The sequence below is a fragment of the Labrus bergylta genome, chromosome 19 (assembly GCF_963930695.1).
Source record: "Labrus bergylta chromosome 19, fLabBer1.1, whole genome shotgun sequence".
Taxonomy (NCBI): domain Eukaryota; kingdom Metazoa; phylum Chordata; class Actinopteri; order Labriformes; family Labridae; genus Labrus; species Labrus bergylta.
The window spans coordinates 18,015,131-18,032,798 of record NC_089213.1 but is presented as its reverse complement, the minus strand read 5'-3'; the positions used below and the strand labels follow the sequence as shown (position 1 = coordinate 18,032,798).

The 17,668-nt window shown below is 39.2% G+C and overlaps 1 protein-coding gene and 1 pseudogene across 2 annotated transcripts; both read right to left on the bottom strand.

Moving 5' to 3' along the window:
* Positions 1–143: 143 nt before the first annotated feature.
* Positions 144–11,019, bottom strand: cfap206 (cilia and flagella associated protein 206). 2 transcript variants are annotated; one of them, XM_065948525.1, is made up of 12 exons: positions 10,887–11,019; positions 9,057–9,140; positions 8,085–8,175; positions 7,636–7,824; positions 6,248–6,406; positions 5,142–5,356; positions 4,081–4,200; positions 2,719–2,917; positions 2,464–2,604; positions 1,443–1,636; positions 1,122–1,265; positions 144–976 (listed from the first exon to the last, which is right to left on the bottom strand). In XM_065948525.1, exons 3-12 carry the CDS (start codon positions 8,155–8,157, stop codon positions 755–757), a joined length of 1,656 nt encoding a protein of 551 aa, XP_065804597.1. In that variant the 5' UTR covers positions 8,158–8,175; positions 9,057–9,140; positions 10,887–11,019; the 3' UTR covers positions 144–754. The 2 variants fall into 2 exon arrangements, with proteins under 2 accessions (XP_065804597.1, XP_020487247.2); XM_020631591.3 differs by lacking the exon at positions 10,887–11,019 and adding an exon at positions 9,473–9,650.
* Positions 11,020–12,280: 1,261 nt separating this feature from the next.
* LOC114920209 (general transcription factor II-I repeat domain-containing protein 2B-like) lies at positions 12,281–17,236 on the bottom strand (annotated as a pseudogene).
* Between the last annotated feature and the right edge of the window lie 432 nt (positions 17,237–17,668).

The following is a 17,668-nucleotide window of genomic DNA, read 5'->3' as shown; positions in this document are numbered from 1 at the left end:
ACAAACTAAAAAGCAATTAGCCTAAATTAATAAATAAATAAGAGAAAAAGTCAAATAAATGAATTACAGTTTTTTTCTAATATAATATAATATAATAGCTTTCCTCATTATTTTTAAATGCACAACAAAAGAGCACTTCTCTGTCTTTGTTACCATTTGCACATTTATTTTTTCAGATTTTGACATGAGCTAAAAGCAATTATTTGTAATTGTGGTACAAAAAAGCTTCATCAAAATTTTTTTAAGGTTCATTTTTGGAGCTTTTATGCATTTATTTAGAAATAGGACAGTGGATAGAGTCAGAAGTTGAGGATAGAGAGAGTGAGGAATGACATGCAGGAGATGCCACAGGTCTGGTCCGCTAACTTACCAAGAGTAAACGGCAGATTGGCTTATCTGAATTATTTAAAAAAATTAAAGATATAAACTTTAGTGTGCATGCAGAAAAGAGTCACATCAAGTTGATTTATTGTTGTCACAGCCTGCAGTTGTCATCATTTCCAGATGAATGTAGTAAAACAGTCAATTAGTTAAAAAAATCAATGTAGGCAGCAGCACACTCACACTATTCCAGTAAAATTAGATTTATGTGAGAAAAGCTTTAAACTATAACGTCATTGAGCCTTTTTTTTTATCTTTCATAAAGTTTAGTGCAGATTCCTCAGGATCCACAAGAATAAAAAGAATACCATAAAACAAAAACTGCTAACATTGACTTTTATTTTTCACAAATGAAGTCCCTTTGGGACACCTTTTAATCGTCCACAGGTCTGGTCAGGTTGGTTTTGACCACGTGTCCATCTCTCTGTCCTCTCAGTCCTGTCAGGTAGGTCTGAGGTTTGGGCACGCTGCTCTCACCGTCTCTCTTACTCTGGCAGACGGCGTTCTTTGGTAGCCACGTCTGGGTTGTGTTTTCTCGTCTCATGTGGCTCAGATCGGTTTGTGTCGAGTGGGTCACTTTGCTCAACAGATCAGCCTGGAAATATTCAATACAAAAAGATGCATTCATTTATATCAAATGATTCGATATACATATTACTTTTACACCTAATGTGGTGTCACAGTGTGACATTTTTTACAATGGTTCATCACATAATACATTAATAGTAATTAAGGCTCACCAGTTTGATAGCTTTTCTTCGCAGCTCCCACTCGTTCCACTCGTACGACTTGTCCATGTTCGTCTCCAGCGGGTGGATGTCGGTCTGTGTGCCGCTCTCACATTTGGTGATCGGCTTCACCAGTAAACTTTCACCTGGCTGCATCTACAAAGCCATGAAGCAAACATTCAAACTCTGATAAAACGTCAGAGAAGAGAGACTGGATCCCCTCCAAACAATAAATCACATTCAAATAAAACTGTTTTCTGGGTGAATGCTCTGTCCAATCTTTATATTTATCACAGGTGTTACAGGTGTACGTCTTTCACTGAAGCTGCTGACCTCAGGGTACGCACTGACGCAGGAGAACTGTTGGTGCAGTTTGAGGAGCTGAATAAGTTCAGGTGAGAGCTTTGCTTTCTCCGCCACCTCTTCAATGAACTCTTCTGGACTGGAGGCAAATTTTACCGCAGCGTCTTTGGAGCTGAAAACATAGAGCTTCTCTTTGTGTTTGAGGACTCCAATGTAAGGATTACCTGTGAAATAAAGGACACAGATATTTAAAACTGAGCAGTTTTAAAGGAAAAATCAGAATCAGAATCGAGTTAATTGCACATGGGGAGTAAGAATTTAATTTATGGGAAGCATTTGATTTGAAATTAAAAACTTATATTGCTTGTGTTGATTAATGGATCAGTTTGGACATATTTTTGGCAGGTATTTAGGTATTTATAGGTAGAGTTTAGTAATTATGGAGGGCGTGATGTACAGGTGGTGTGAGAAAATGAGAGTATCTTTATCTTTAGAGTAGATTCAGATTTTGGAATATTACGTTTGGATGCTGTTCAGGAAACTGCAGAAACTCTCAAGTGAATAAACTGGAAAACGAAAAAGATGAAGCCCTGAGTACTGATATATTGAATTGGACACGCTTCAAAAAACAGGCAAAAGATTGGCTGCTACCATTTGAGTGACATTTTTAAACACTCTTTATGAAAATTGCCACTTCCGTATATTATAAATTGATTGGTTTTTAGGTATGACAGAAAGATATAAAAGCATCATTTTCTAAAGGCCTTAGCATGCACCAGATAAAATGGTTGTAAGATCACCCCACAACCAGTGGCCTAGTGGTTAGTTCGCGTGCTCCATGTACAGAGGCTACAGTCCACAAAGCAGGAAGCCCGGGTTCAAATCCGACCTGTGGTTCATTTGTTGCATGTCCCCACTCTCTCTGTCCCTAATTTCTGACCCAATCCCCTGTCTCTACCCTGTCTCTCAAATAAAGGCATAAAAGGTCCAATAATAAATCTTTAAAAAAGATGAGTGTGGATGACTTCCTGGTGTTTCATGACGATAGTACCTGGTAGTAGGAGTCCGTCTCTGGTCACCACAGTGTATCCACAGACTCCGTTATACTGCAGTGGCAGCTCATTAAAGCTGGCTGTAGTTTCAGGGAGGAGCCAATCGTGTGACTTCATCTCACCTGGATCAATTCGCTCGCCTACACAGCATTACAAAGAGAAACAGCAGCATTAAGGTTCAGATACAGTTCAGTTCTTGAAGTCTTGCAGAATATGGACTTTACTCTGTATTTGATTTCAAAAGAAGTCGTTACCCGAGGACTCGATCATCCTCTGCTCATCTGTCTTCACCTCTGAGGACTCCAACAGGCCGTCTAAATGAGCTTCAGAGAAGATCTTGGCCTGCGAGGCGATGAAGGGCTGCAGGTTGATGCTGATGTTATTGAGGATGTTCAGCAGCTCGGCCTCGTCCTGGAGTCCCGACCACAGCTTAGACAGAGCCTTAAACAGCGGCTGAAAGACCAAAAATGAGTCTGAAGCACTTCATGTTTTTTTATTCATACAAAACCTTTGATCAAAGATGCAGTAAAAGGTGCAGTGAAAAAACAAAGGAAGATAAAACAAAGCAACATTTTGTAATGGTAAACGTCTGTTTTCATAAAGGCACACTTGTTGGTTTCTTCTTGAACTGATGAGAAGACATGATCGAGATTATTCCTTTTTGTTTTAATCTTGTACGCACAAACTGTGATTTATACTGTAAAATGAGCATTATGTGATACTTTATTGAGAGTTTGATGAACAGAAGGTAATTCCTGCCTGTGGCCTTCAGATTTTATAACTCCATTAGGCACTCAGACACTTACTCTGAAATTTCATGGACTATTAACCTGGATTTATTTAACCTGGCAACCGTGCAATCTGCCCACAAACTGGTCAACAATTTCTTTATGTTTTGTTCATATTGAGCCTTATACAAACACTGTGCAATATCTACTCTATTAACACAGCACATTGTGTATATTAATATTTTTAAACATTGTTTATATCTTTATATCTTTTCAATTCCCTGCCCTTTGTGAATAGCTTCTTAGTATTACTCTCACTTATTGCTTATCTTAAGACTGCACTGGTAATATTGTAATATTTTCAGAATCAGAATCAGAACCGGGTTTTATTGCCAAGTACATTTACACAGAAAAGTAATTTGACTTGTGTATTGGAGCTAAACAATTAACAAGGAAATAACGCAGAACTAGCAACAACTTACATTTTGTAAAGCACTTTGCCATAGATGCGATACTGTACTAAATTAAATTTTCTTACTACAACTCCCCTGAGTACCTTTATTTATTTTTTGAGTACCCCCCCATCCCCCCCCCCCCCCCCCCCCCCGGAACGCTCTCCCAGGAGATACCCTCAACGCTACAGCCTCAGACCCCCCTGTTCAACACAGCCTATGGACTTCTCTAAATTCTGTCATCCTGGGTAATCCTTTTTTTTTTTTAATCTTACTTACTTACTGATTCAATCTGTTCTGTCCTTTCTTTGTTCTGCCCTGATAGAGCAAAGTATCCTTGGGTTCCTTGACAGGCTCTTTATAAATTCAAGCTATTATAATGATTTGTATTAAATGATTGAACTTCTTCTGTGAGAGATAAGGTATCAGAACTTACAAACACTGTTGCAGTGGGTACAGCTGCCTTTGACTTCACAGTTTCTTTCAGCAGCTTCATGTTTGAGGAGAACTCGGCCTGCAGGAGCTCTGCGTGTTTGGCGCATAAACGAGCATCAGCCTGGTAGAACAATGGAAAACACATATTTACAAAGCAGTGACTTACATTTTGAGCATGCAACAAAACTTGTATGGTCTTGTTTTTATCATCTCAGAAATATTTCTAAAATGACATCTTTAAAACACTTTACAGAATTTAGATGCTTTTATCTCATCACGCCTCGATTACTCTAACAGCCTTTTGACCTGCCTGAGCATCAAATCTATAGATCGACTCTAGACGGCACAGATCTTAGCTGCCAGCCTTTTAACCAGCACCAGGAAGCATGACCACACCACTCCTGTTTTAGCATCTTCACACTGCCTCCATGTGTGTTTAGAATGGATTTTAAGATTGTACTGATTACTTTTTATGCTGTCCACAACCTTTCTCTCTGCTACATCTCTGACCTATTAGTACCATAAGAGCTGACTTGTACATTGAGATCCTCGGACAGAGGACTTCTGGTCGTTCCAAATACCAAACTGAAAACTAAAGAGGACAGAGCGTTTTTCTGTGAGGACTCCAAAACCGTGGAACAACCTGCCCCACAAATGGAAAAAGTCAAACTAGTTAAAGATCTTTTTCAGGCACAGTGACGTTTGAAGCTTCAGAAGTCACCCACCATGAGACGTTCTTCATTGGCTCGAAATGTCACTTGTCAATAAATATTTTAAACGGGAGCTTGTTTGTGTGCGGAGCTTGTTTGCTTCTCTTTACCTATTCGTGTTTTTGGATCTACTTTGGATCCACTTAGGAATGTGTACGAGACAAGCTTCAACCCACTCTGCTAATAAATAAGTTCCTCTAGTCTAAGTCACTAAGTGCTGAATAAAAGGAAACACACACAAGTGAAATAAACCTGTTAAAACATCAAAATCTCTCAGACAGATCTATGGAAATGTAAGCTACACAAACCTTAAATATCTACAGATCATCACCACCAGCTGCTGTGTCCTCACCAGTAACATCCTGAGGAAACCTTCATGCTGCCTGACGTTGTAGAGAGCCTGTTTCAGTAACACCATGGGAACATCACGCTCTGCAGATCGACAGTCGGGGTGCGTCAGCTTCTCCAGCACAGCCGTGTATCTCCAAGCCAAACTCTGAGAGACTTTCAGCTCGCTCTCTAAGCTCGTACTGATGGCTGGAAGAGCTTCAGTCAGAGCTGCAGGCACTGCAGAGAGAATGTTAAAAGACAGTGACATGTTTTACAGAAGTGGAGATGATTGGACCCTAGTTTGACCCCTCACAAGCTACCTTAGGCAGAGGTTAACTTTTTCAATTTATCACCAGTAAGGTTCCAGGTACCTCAAATTTGAGCAGCTCTCACAAATTTTCCTACAGGAGTTAAATTTAAATATTTTTAAATGTGTTATAAGACTCCTTTATGAACACATTTGTGAAGAAATGTCTTGGTAAGGAATTTATTCCCAGATTGTTCAAATATCTGATACAATTCCCTCACTATGAACACTGGTGCTGATTCTCTTAATGTGGACATTTTAAGATGATTTCTGCGTTAATACACTGAAGTTGTAGAAATTCTAGAGTTGCTGTATCATTTTTGGACTGTAATGGTGCAGAAAACAAGCTTTTAGGTCTACTATAACACAAACAGCTCAAGCAATAGATGATCATCTTCTTCTGTGTCTGTGAGGTTAAAATGACTGTTGTTGTCAGTTGAGTCGGGTGTCTTTGAAGTGAGCGATGCAGCGTCTGTTTCTTGTTAAAACATCATCTTCCTTTTCAACTAAAAGCTCTATCTCTGTATGGATCCTTTCTGTCATGTTAACAGACACTAAATATAACAATCAGTGGCCTAGCATGGACAAAAACAACAACTTGTACTGGACAAATGTTGAAGAATTATAATATACAAATGATTAGATTAAAGCCAATTTCAAAACTTCAACTGGACTCAAAACACATCAGAAGAGAGTCAATATTAAAAAGAAACCCCACAATTTTCAAGTTTTTGCCCAAGTTGATCAGACATGTGAATATTCATATAACATCCAGACATGGTGCTTTCATGTCACTATCTGCTTGTGTGTACTTAGTTTACCGAGGTCAGTCTCCTGCTCTCCTTTCTTTCCGGCCTTGTTGAAGAGTCGGATCCCTGTGATGGTCATGGTGAGCTCTTTGAGCTGCAGCTCTTTGTCTTTCTTCAGGAGGACCATGAAGGCTCCCAGCTCAGTGTGAGGGAAGACGCTCTGCAGGGCAGCTGACGAGAGAGGAGGAAGCAACAGTTCAAATACAAATGACTTATAGTCTAAGCAGTTTCAGTCCAAATCATTTTGGACTGAAACTGTCAGATTGTGTCCGTTTAACAAAGTGTGTTTTACTGATGTTTCATTAGCCTGAGAGGTTTTTCTCTCAGGCATGTTGTACATTTATTGGGCAGTAGAAGACTCGAGTAAAACTATTGGTTAGAATTGTATCTTACGTCAGGTTGTTTTGAGAGTTACTTGAAGATGATCAATTTTATACAGCAAAAAAACTTAGTGGAAACATTTAAAGGTTATACCCACGACAGTTCAGTCAATACTTTTACTTTTTCTCAGCAGCTACGAGGTTTGAGGTCTTATTCCTGAATGACTTTATCCACACTGTCTCCCTTGACTGCTGGTACCCCTAGCGTGAACTGCAGGGTATCATACAGTTTGATATCATTTCAGCTGATTTCTCCCTGTTGTCTTTGTCCTTTAAAATAACTACATGTGATTGTGATGGATTAGTTGGTTTGTATTTATGGATTAACGCCTGTTGATAAAAGTTACTTCTGGCTTCACAACAAATCGCCCTTTGTGAAAAAAAAGAGATATCTGTGATTGAGTGTAACATATACAGAGGTGTATTGCATTCACATGAGAAAATAAAAATCTGCTCTGTTTTTCTGAATCAACGAGATAATGATGTCAGCGTTACAAGTGTCCCTTCAAACCACTGGTGCCTCAGTTGCACTTAGTGGAGATCCAGTATTTACAATAAATACCTGTTTGTCTCGAGTCAGCAGGTAGCCGCCTGAATGCAGCTCAGACGCATCTGCGTTATATGAGTGAAACATCCTGACAGATCAGAGCGGGGTTTGTGTCTGCAAAGATCCAAATGGCCTGCTCAAAGTTACAGACTAATAACAACACCATACATGTTACATAAAGTGTAAACTTTACAGTTTGGGAATGTTTACTGCATTAAGTGGTAAGAATAAGACTTCCTGTTGGGATTTAGAGGTTCCAGTATCTCGTTAATCCAGAAAAACAGAGCATGTGAATATAATTGGCTTTGGTACAGTATATATATTTTAGAAGCGACCAGTCCTGCATTGTCAGGGACTTGATAAATATTTGCTGGTTTCAAAAAACATTATTTGCACACCATAAAGTCTAATGCAGTCAGTGCATGTTTTCTATCTGTGGTTCTGACAAAGTGAAACACTGTGTTAGTTTGAACCTGTAGCCTCGTTCACAGTGTTGACGTCTGCGGGGGAGCCCACGCCGGAGCGCAGCAGGATGTACGTTACGACTTTGCGGTACAATGCTTCTAACTCTTCCCGTGTTTTCACCCTGCTGTCTGTGATCTCTCTGCTCACTGAGCTCAGCTTGGACTCCATCACCTGGTGGATATCCTCCAGGAACTCTCCTGCACAAACACATTCAGGTCTCTGCTAAGATGTTCAACTTACAAAGCTCATATGCAATCCTTAAAAAGGCCACAATTTAAAAGAAGGTTTCCATAAACAACTTTTCAGGTTTTTAGTCAAAAACATGTTGGATTTGCTTCTCAATTATTCTAAAATCTTTCCTGCAGAATAATCTTACTGATTCAGGCGAGTTGACTGGATGATCGTAAAAATAATATGGTTGGTTTTATTGGTTTTCATTTCAAACAGAGACACTTACGTCTGGAGGTGTAATTCAAATCAAAATACACCTGCATCTTGATTGTGTCGAGGGACGGGCTGCACTTCTCCATCAGTTTATCCAGACACAGCTGTGAAGAGCAAATCAGTGACTAGTCCAAGGTTTTTACACTAATAAGTTGAACTCATTTACAGTTAAATAGCCGTTTAAATCAATGAATAAATCCTTCAAAATGAACAATAAATATTTTATAACCTTTAAAAGATGTATTTTTTCTAAGTCAATTCAAAATATAAATGTTGCGGCTTCACCTCATGACATCAGTATTTAGAAAATACTGTAACAACATAAATCTCAGGAAGTGTATTTGTCTAATCTTTCTTGTTTTTATTCCAATGGTTTATTCTGATGATTTATTATTTTATTTTTAATCTCTGTAGCACTTTGAGATTTTTTCCAAAAAGATAAAGTGCATTACAAATAAAATGTATTATTATTATTATTATTATTATCATTATCTCTGGTTAAAAAAATCTAATTACATTAATTACAAGGCACATTTAATGACAAGTCCCTCCCACCCACCCAGCCAGAATGTGCTCAGGCATTTCTTCATGATGTGACTGACGTACTGTATAGAGAGGGTTTTTAAACAGATTTTGAAAATACTTATGAAAGTATAGGACTTAATTGTTCATGGAAAACGGAAAACAATTACTATAACTGTATGGTTTTTAATTGTTTCAGTGTTACCAGTGTTTGGATAGGCCTATTAGTGCGTGTGCTTGGCTGTGAGTGCCTTAACCACCTCCAGGGACCGTAGTCTGGCACCCTATTTTGGGGGTTGTGAGCTGAAAATGTATTAACTTTAAAAATATATTTTCATAGGGTAATTTCTAGATACATCTAATTACATCAAAATGAATTTAGTAAAACAGAAATGTTTTTTTCTTTAATGCAATGAGAAGTGTTATAAGGAGAAAAAATAATTTAACACTGTAGTAAACTCACCTCTTCGAGTTTCTGCACATCTTGTTTGGTCAGTATCCGGTCCCCATTAAAGCCATTTCTAGGGTCCAGCACCACAGCTTTCACCTGACAAAATGCAAACAGGACAAAACAATGCATGTATTAAATACAGTATATATGATAAATATAAATAAACAGTTTATAAATGGAGTTTTAATGTCCTCCACACATGCCAGACTGGTTAGTAGAAGGGGAGATGTAGCCTATATTTAGGTTTTAATAAATATAAAATGACATTGTTAACTGTTATTTGAAGAGTTTTCACCTGTTAACACATGAAAAAGATTGATGACTGTCTTAACTTAATTTATATTAAGCATTAAACATGTTGAACTAGTGGTAGTTACCAGCTAACTTTAAGCTACAACGTAGTTAGCAGGTTAGTCCTGGTTACTGACCATGAAAGCCACCAGAGTTTCAGACACCGCATGTCCTCTCACCGCACACTCCCGCACTATGTCACCAATAATGTCTTTAATGAGGCTTTCTGCGTGACCTCCAGACATTATGTCGTCAATGTCTGTTGTTAATCACACAGACTGGGTTAAATGTGCTAAAACAGCCCGGCGGATCCTGTTGATAATTGGTTACCACAGTAACAGGGCCAGTCTTGGATGCATTACGTCAGTCTCTCCTCTAGAGGGCGGTATAATCCAGCTGTACGCTTCCGTCTTTTGTTCGTAATTTATTTGTTTATTTTTTATCTTTATTTTGCAAAGTTTTATGAGGATTAGTGTGACAGTGACCTGGCTAAAAAAGACATCCGAAAAATAAATTAACATATGCCATCTGAAAGACGGCTGCAGCGCTTGGAGGGGGATCTAGACTGTTGGTGGTCCTAGTGTTAAGACAGCAAAATAGAGCAGAATCACATCAGCTTCAGAGCAAGAGAGAGAGAGAGAGAGAGAGAGCGAGAGAGAGAGAGAGAGAGAGAGACTGTCCGTACATGCATCAAAAACTGAAGCTTCTCCTGGCTCCGTTATGTACAGCTGCTTGCTGCCGATTGTACTGAACTCCAATAAATAACAGATATCTGTTAATGTAGACCTACAGCTGCTTGCTGTTGTTTCAGGACTGAAATAAAACGGAATATAGAGTGAAACTTTTCAAAACGTGAGGCTTACTCCTGGTGTTGTTTATGTCTGTGCGCGCCAGCATGAATTGAGCAGATTAAAGTTGTTTGTTGCAAAAACTAGATTAATTTAGAGGGGAAAACACATTTGATATAAATACTACCCAATAGATACAAGACAGATAAGAGTATGACAAAAATAAAAAATGTAGTTTTATGCTGAACAGGTTTGTTTTTTATATTGTGGAGATTTCTTTGCGTACCACCGGTGGTAGGCGTACCATAGTTTGAGAACCACTGCTTTAGAGCATCTGAAGTAATCTGAGCTATGAAACCTGAAGACGGCACACTACAGTTTTTTAATGTCTCAGATATCCTTTTCTAAACTCTGAGAAAAGCAACCTACCTACCTACATTACGCGACAAAACAAAAAGCTTATTTTTGGCTTCAAAGTTGTTCATTGAATGCACACTCCACATCTAACCTCAGACACACATTTCAAAATACTCCGGCATAGGAATAGGCTTGAGAAGATGTCTGATCAGAGGCTTACTATAAATATATTTACTTGGGATACTTTTCATTGTCATCCCTGAGCCAATGAGTTTCATTTTTTATTTTAATCGTCTGTCATTCATTTTACAAAATAGGCTACACTGGGATTTTCAGGATGAATGATTCTCATGTACAGAGAAAATTGTCTGTTGTTATAAGGTGTAAAACAAAAACACAAGCTTACTGTCTCATATAGAAGAGTAGAGGTCTATGAATAACCAAAAGAGGGGCGCCGGTAGCAAAGTGGTTCATACACACGCCCCATGTACAGAGTCTACAGTCCTCCAAGCGATAACCCTATCTCCCACTGCCCTGTCTGTCAAATAAAGACATAAAGAAATAATGTGATGATGTTGTGTATAGGTACGTTCAGGAACATGAGCTTTAGCTTTAGAGACCGGAAGGTTTAATGGCGCCCCAGAGAATGTCTGCATGTTTTTTTTCATGTAACTTGAATCTGCTTTTTCCCACAATGATTTATTTTTGATAAAAATGTTAATCAGTCATATCTGTTGAGCTGCTGCTGCAGGATCACACTATTTTACATGCAGAGAACATTCAGATTCTTTTAAGTGTTTAGTATATTCAGTAACAACAGGAACAGCTGTCCTAATTGTGTTCAGAGATCTACAAACTAATTGGGTAAAATCATAACTGTAAAATACAGGTTTCTTTCTTGAGACTTTTAAATTTGAGTTGTATCAACAATCTTTCTGATTTAAAGTAAGAATTCAGGTTAAAATGTGTTCCTTAGAAATCTGAATGATGACAGTACATGTCTGTGTTCATTGAGATTTCAATCTACTTTGTTGTTGACAGAGCGGCTTTGTGTCCCGCTTTGGAGCGAAGCAGGACTTGGAGAGCCAGGTGAACAAGGTGTGCTGTTGGGCTCTGCTGGCCTTGGCTGTGAGCATCCTCACCTACTGCGTTTGGAAGAGAGTGGTTTAGCCAACACTGCCACCTACCGACCACAACCAGGAACTGTCAGAGACTGAGCGACAGTATGGAAATGTCTGCAGAGGTGGTTTAAGATGCATCATTTTATTAGTAATCAGTATGATACCTTCAAACTATCAGTAGAATTCAAACGCCAAACACTGCATGTGATATCTGATGAACACTTTCCTTTCAGCTTGTAATTTAATCAACATTTAATGTAGTTATATTTGTGCAGTTTAGTGTAATTATGTATACATGTGCTCTTCGTCTAAATTTTAGCGGCTCCTTTATCTACAATGAATAAAAATAACAACAAAACATTGTATGAACCACATGTATATCCAGAATCTCCATCATGACCTTACTACTTTACATTAAATTCACATTATAACAGATTTTAAATGTTTGTTTACTTTTGTATTTCTGGCAAAACACCAGCCATGCAACTACACCTTATCTACAGTGTAGAGCAGGGGTGGGCAATTATTTTTACATAAAATATTGTGGAGGGCCGGGCCAAAAGGCTGAACTCAATTCTGCATAATATTAATTATTATAAAAAGCAGCAAATAGCATCGTTTTGACAAGCTGGTAAGAGTAGGCTATATGTTATAATTAAGCAATGAAAAAGTTTAGGGGTTGCCTTACAAAAAAATGTCATTTATTCAATCAAATTTCCCAAAGCAATGGTAAACAAAATGTGAACTTTTGTGAAACTTTTTTTAAACATTTGTGACTTACATTAGTGAACATTTTCAGTCACATTCACTCCAAAACACATTTTGAGTTTCAAATACTGTTGGAAAGAGGTTCTTAGCGTTCTACAGACATCACAATATTGTCTTTGTGCTCCAAACATTAAGCAAGACACATCATATTGAACTAACAGAACTGTGATTTTGAGAAAAAGGCTTCCAAACAAAGTGTCCCAGTTCACTGCAAGTTGATACCTTTACATGCCTACATTTGTAGTCTAACCACCTCATTTGGTGTTTTTAAGTTATTTTTTCTTGTTCAGAGAGAGAAATCTAGTCTCTGCAGGGCTTTAACGAGTGCATCGAAGTCAGGTTGAATGTCTGAGGTGGAGATGCGAAGCACAGCTGATATATGATTATCAGTGAGAGAGGATCTATACCTGGATTTTGTAAACTTCATCATTGAAAATGTTTGTTCACATATGTAGGTAGAGCCAAAGAGAACCAACATCTTCTGAGCATGTCTCCTCATGTTTGGAAAGTTCTCCTCCTTAAGAGAAGAGTAGAAATCCAGCAGAGATCCTGACTTAAAGTGCTCCGCCAGTACTGCATCAGACTGCAGGTCAATGAGTTCCAGCTGAACATCACAGGGTTTATTATCCACACTGCAGGTACAGGGACATGAAATCATGTACATTTCATCCTCGATTGTTCTGAGATCTTCAAATCGCCTTGAAAACTCACCATGCAATGCTCCTAACATGGATGAGTACCTGCGGAGGTGATCAGCTGATGGTGTGACTTCTTTCAGGGTTTGCATGTGAGTGAGAGTGTTGCTCTCCAGTTGGCTTGAAAGAAACTGCATCTTTCTCATGAAAGCCTTCACCAGACTGTGCATTTCATGAACAAAAAGGCCCTTGCCTTGCAGTTTGGTGTTCAGTTCATTCATCAGTGCAGTCACATTAACAGCAAATACAAAATCTGCCATCCAGTCCTCATCTGAGAGCTCTGGGATGTCTTTGCCTTTCTTCTCACAAAACACTCGAGTCTCTGCTTTCAGGTCCCAAACTCTTCTTAGCACTTTGCCCAGGCTGAGCCATCTGACAGCTGTGTGGTAGCCGATGTCACTTTGCTCAGTCTCATGCTCCTACAAAAGTGTGACAAACTGTCTGTGATTCAATGCCCGTGCCCTGATGAAGTTTACTGTTTTAGCAACAACATCAATAACATGGTTAATTTTTAGCACTGACTTGCACAACACATGTTGGTGTATGATACAATGCAAAAATACCAATTTCTGATCTGCGTTGATTTCTGTCACTTTATCTTGCATACATTTCAAAAGTCCGACCTTTTTCCCTGTAAGATTTGGACAACCGTCCGTTGTTGTGACACCTGCCAGTTTATCCCATTTCAATCCCAGAGTGTCCATGCACGCATCTACCTGTAAACAGATCACTCCCTGTCGTCGTCCCTTTCATCAACCGCGTGGCTGCCAGCTCCTCCGTAATCTTGAAGTCCGTTATCCCCCCGGACAAATATGAGAAGCTGGGCTGTGTCGCGAACATCACAGCTCTCGTCCAAAGCCAAGGAGAAAAAGTCAAAACTTGCCACTTCACGTTGCAGCTGAAGCTCCAGATTCCCCGCAATGTCATCAATCCTCCTCGTCACAGGTCGCCCGGACAGCGGGACTTGCTCAAATGCGCCTTTTTTTCTCAGGGCATATTAGTGCTGCAGAGTCCACCAAGCACTCTTTGACAAACTCCCCCTCCGAGAATGGCTTACTGTTTTTAGCGATTTTGTGGGATATCACAAAGCTGGTCTTGGTTGCTGCATCCCTGGATGTGTGAAGCGTGGTAAAAAAAAAAAAAGCCTTGCTGATTTTGCAGCTTAGCTAGCAAAGCATCCGATGTTCGCGCCCTTTCAGCACCAGTCATTTTTTTGTATTTCTCCGCGTGTTTCGTCTCGTAATGCCGACTCAAATTGTAGTCCTTTAAGACGGCGATCTGCTCCCCGCAAACTAAACACACGGCTTTACCTCCGACTTCAGTAAACAAATATTTAGCAGTCCAATTTTTGTTGAAAAGCCTGCATTCGGCATTTACCTTTCTTTTTTTACCATGAGTGGACATTTTTGAGGGCTAAAGTTATCTTGTGACAACGATCCAATCATGCGCAGGTGTTGCTATATGTATCGCGTCATTATGTACGTGAATAAAAAACAACTTCAAAATAAAAGCAATGCAGCTTTAGTCCATGCATGAGATAAAATGAGAAAATACGTTTATTTTGTAATTTCCAATTAACCTTACACGGCCGGTCAGAGTCAACCAAAGGGCTGTATGGGGCCCGGGGGCGTACAATGCCCAGGTCTGGTGTAGAGCATCTACTCTAATAAATACTTTGACTTCATAGTTACATCTCATTTGAAGGTAGCCTATTAAACACAGTAAGACTTCAAAAATGCAGAAGAAACTAAGAGCAAGAATTAACATAACAAGAACTAAGAACACTGAAAACTAAAACACTGAAAACTGGAAAACACTGAAAACACTAAAAACTGGAAAACACTGAAAACTGGAAAACACTTGGTTGGAACATCAAGTCGTGCAGCTGTGACGTGGGTCGCAGGCAGCCATCATGTTCTTGTGGCAGTTTTGGCTAAACCACTCTCTTCCAAACGCAGTAGGTCAGGATGCTCACAGCCAAGGCCAGCAGAGTCCAACAGCACACCTTGTTCACCTGGCTCTCCAAGTCCTGCTTCGCTCCAAAGCGGGACACAAAGCCGCTCTGTCAACAACAAACAAGTAGATTGAAATCTCAATGAACACAGACATGTACTGTCATCATTCAGATTTCTAAGGAACACATTTTAACCTGAATTCTTACTTGAAATCAGAAAGATTCTTTAAAAGTCTCAAGAAAGAAACCTGTATTTTACAGTTATGATTTTACCCAATTAGTTTGTAGATCTCTGAACACAATTAGGACAGCTGTTCCTGTTGTTACTGAATATACTAAACACTTAAAATAATCTGAATGTTCTCTGCATGTAAAGTAAAATTCTCTCTCTCTCTCTCTGCATTTTTTTGATGAAGTTAAATACAACTTACTTTTATCTACAAACCAAATAGACTATCAGCATAAGGCAGGATTGGTAACCTTTTAAATGTCAATTTACAATATCTGTCGGCTTTTTTAGAGCGCTGTTTTTTACTGCTGCTCCACGTCTCCCGTTGCTAAAACACATTCTACAATAATTAAACATAACTTTTAGTCTATTATATTGTTGGATATATTAGGCTATGCATTTTAATAAAAACACTGCAAATAAAGAGATAAACACCGATGCTCCTCCTCCTCTCTGCAACTGGGTTTGTTTCCCCGACATAGAGGAAATCATTGACCAACACACACACGCACGCCAAAAACAACAACAACAAAAACACAGCTATCTATGGGCATGACAAACTATATAGCCTACAAAAAGAACTGCAGAAATCCATAACAGATGCAGCGGCGAACAAACAAACAGATGAACAAATGAATGATTCTCACCCAGCTGCTGGAACATGTGATGCCAAATCTAAAACAAAAAACAAAAAACAAAACTTTATAAGTTACTGAAAAAGCTTAAACATTTTAACTACTCTGGTTCCCAAACCACCATTTTGTTAATTTTGTTTTTCTTCCAGTGAACACACTCTCTGACACCACATGTTGACACCAGGTGTAAAGAGGGTCTTTGAATAACAATCTGAACTACAACTTCCCGCCGTCCAGCAGTCCGCGCGCGGCCTCACCGCCTGTTGACTGCAACTAGCTACGTCATTAACCGCCAACATGGTCACGACTGCGGACATTTTAAACACGCAGAACTTTGTTCAATTTACATTACAGGCCAAGACAAGCGAAAACACTCACTTCATATATTTCGCATTGCGGGAACGATTACATCACCGAGTAAGATTTAATTAATGATTTTGACCACTCAATGGTCAATCCCATCCGCAGCAGTTAACTGATTTCTACTGGTTTGGCTACAAATTAACACAATTTATCGGATTTGTAAATTAGGTAAAATCGATTTATATTCGTTACAATTCGACGCATCACAACCCATAAGGGCAGCTCTTGAGAGTTTAGGTTTGGATTACACGTTCACAAAAGCACAGAGGACTTATCTTTTCTAAAATACATCGATTTCAACTGCACAAAAAACATAAAAAGCTGTACTGACCTTGGTACCAATCTAATTCCCGCATTGACCGACCTGTATGGGCACAATTTCCCTCATTTTGTTTTCTTTTGGTAGACTGACTGCTTCTATAAATGAATTAAAATGTCTGTTAGCCTGTACCAACGGCGGTGCATCTGAATTGTCCCTCCTATCTCCTTTCACTGTCCACTTTACCTTAACCCCGCGAAAACGTCATGAGGTCAAGGAGAGATGTTAGGAAAATTCATAAAGGACTTAGGGGGGTGCATCCGAATTGTCTCTCCTATCTCCTTTCACTGTCCACTTTACCTTAACCCCGCGAAAACGTCATGAGGTCAAGGAGAGATGTTAGGAAAATTCATAAAGGACTTAGGGGGGTGCATCCGAATTGTCCCTCCTATCTCCTTTCACTATCCACTTTACCTTATCCCCGTGAAAACGTCATGAGGTCAAGGAGAGATGTTAGGAGAATTCATAAAGGATTTAGGGAAAGGCGATCTCGTTGCTCTGACAATCCGACCACATTTTCCACTAGGCGATGTCATTAAATGCGACGGGCCGGCGGAGGTTAATGACGTGAATCTGCCATGTTGAAACTACAATGTTCCGATGGACTACAAAAAACGCATCTAAAAAAACTCTTTCTGTGCCTTCTAACCGGTGAAATAATCCTAATCACCACAAGGTTGGGATTGAAATAAAAGAAATATAGACCACCAGGCTATGAGTAACAAAAGTGAAACCATCACCTTCCTGTCCAATCAGAAATCAACATCAAAATAAATATGAAATTAATTGTTACATGTATGCAAGACAAGAATGTACAACTGAAGAAATGCACAAAACATTCTGAATTGAATAAAACATGTTGAATAAAACACCATCTGATAAAAATGTCTCTTATCTTTTATCTCTTAAATGATCTGTGTCACTTTACGATCATCGTTAATGTTCGTGAAGGGTCGGATGCGCGAGTCGCTTTAAATGTTGCGGCCGCAAGGAATTGTGGGGCGTCAAATCTCATCTCCTTTCGTAAAGGATGGTCCAGTGTATCCTATGCTAAAGGAGGTTATAAAGGAAGCATTGACCCACCTTTCCTTAACTTTTAGAGAA

Bases quoted from the DNA above. Each gene is read 5' to 3' on its own strand.
- cfap206 (XM_020631591.3), bottom strand. From the start codon at position 9,580: ATGTCTGGAGGTCACGCAGAAAGCCTCATTAAAGACATTATTGGTGAC. The intron at 6,407-7,635 runs GTTCAAACTAAC...CTCTCTCGTCAG, and splicing joins CACTGTGAACGAGGCTACAG to CTGCCCTGCAGAGCGTCTTC. The intron at 1,637-2,463 runs GTACTATCGTCA...TTTATTTCACAG, and splicing joins AGACGGACTCCTACTACCAG to GTAATCCTTACATTGGAGTC.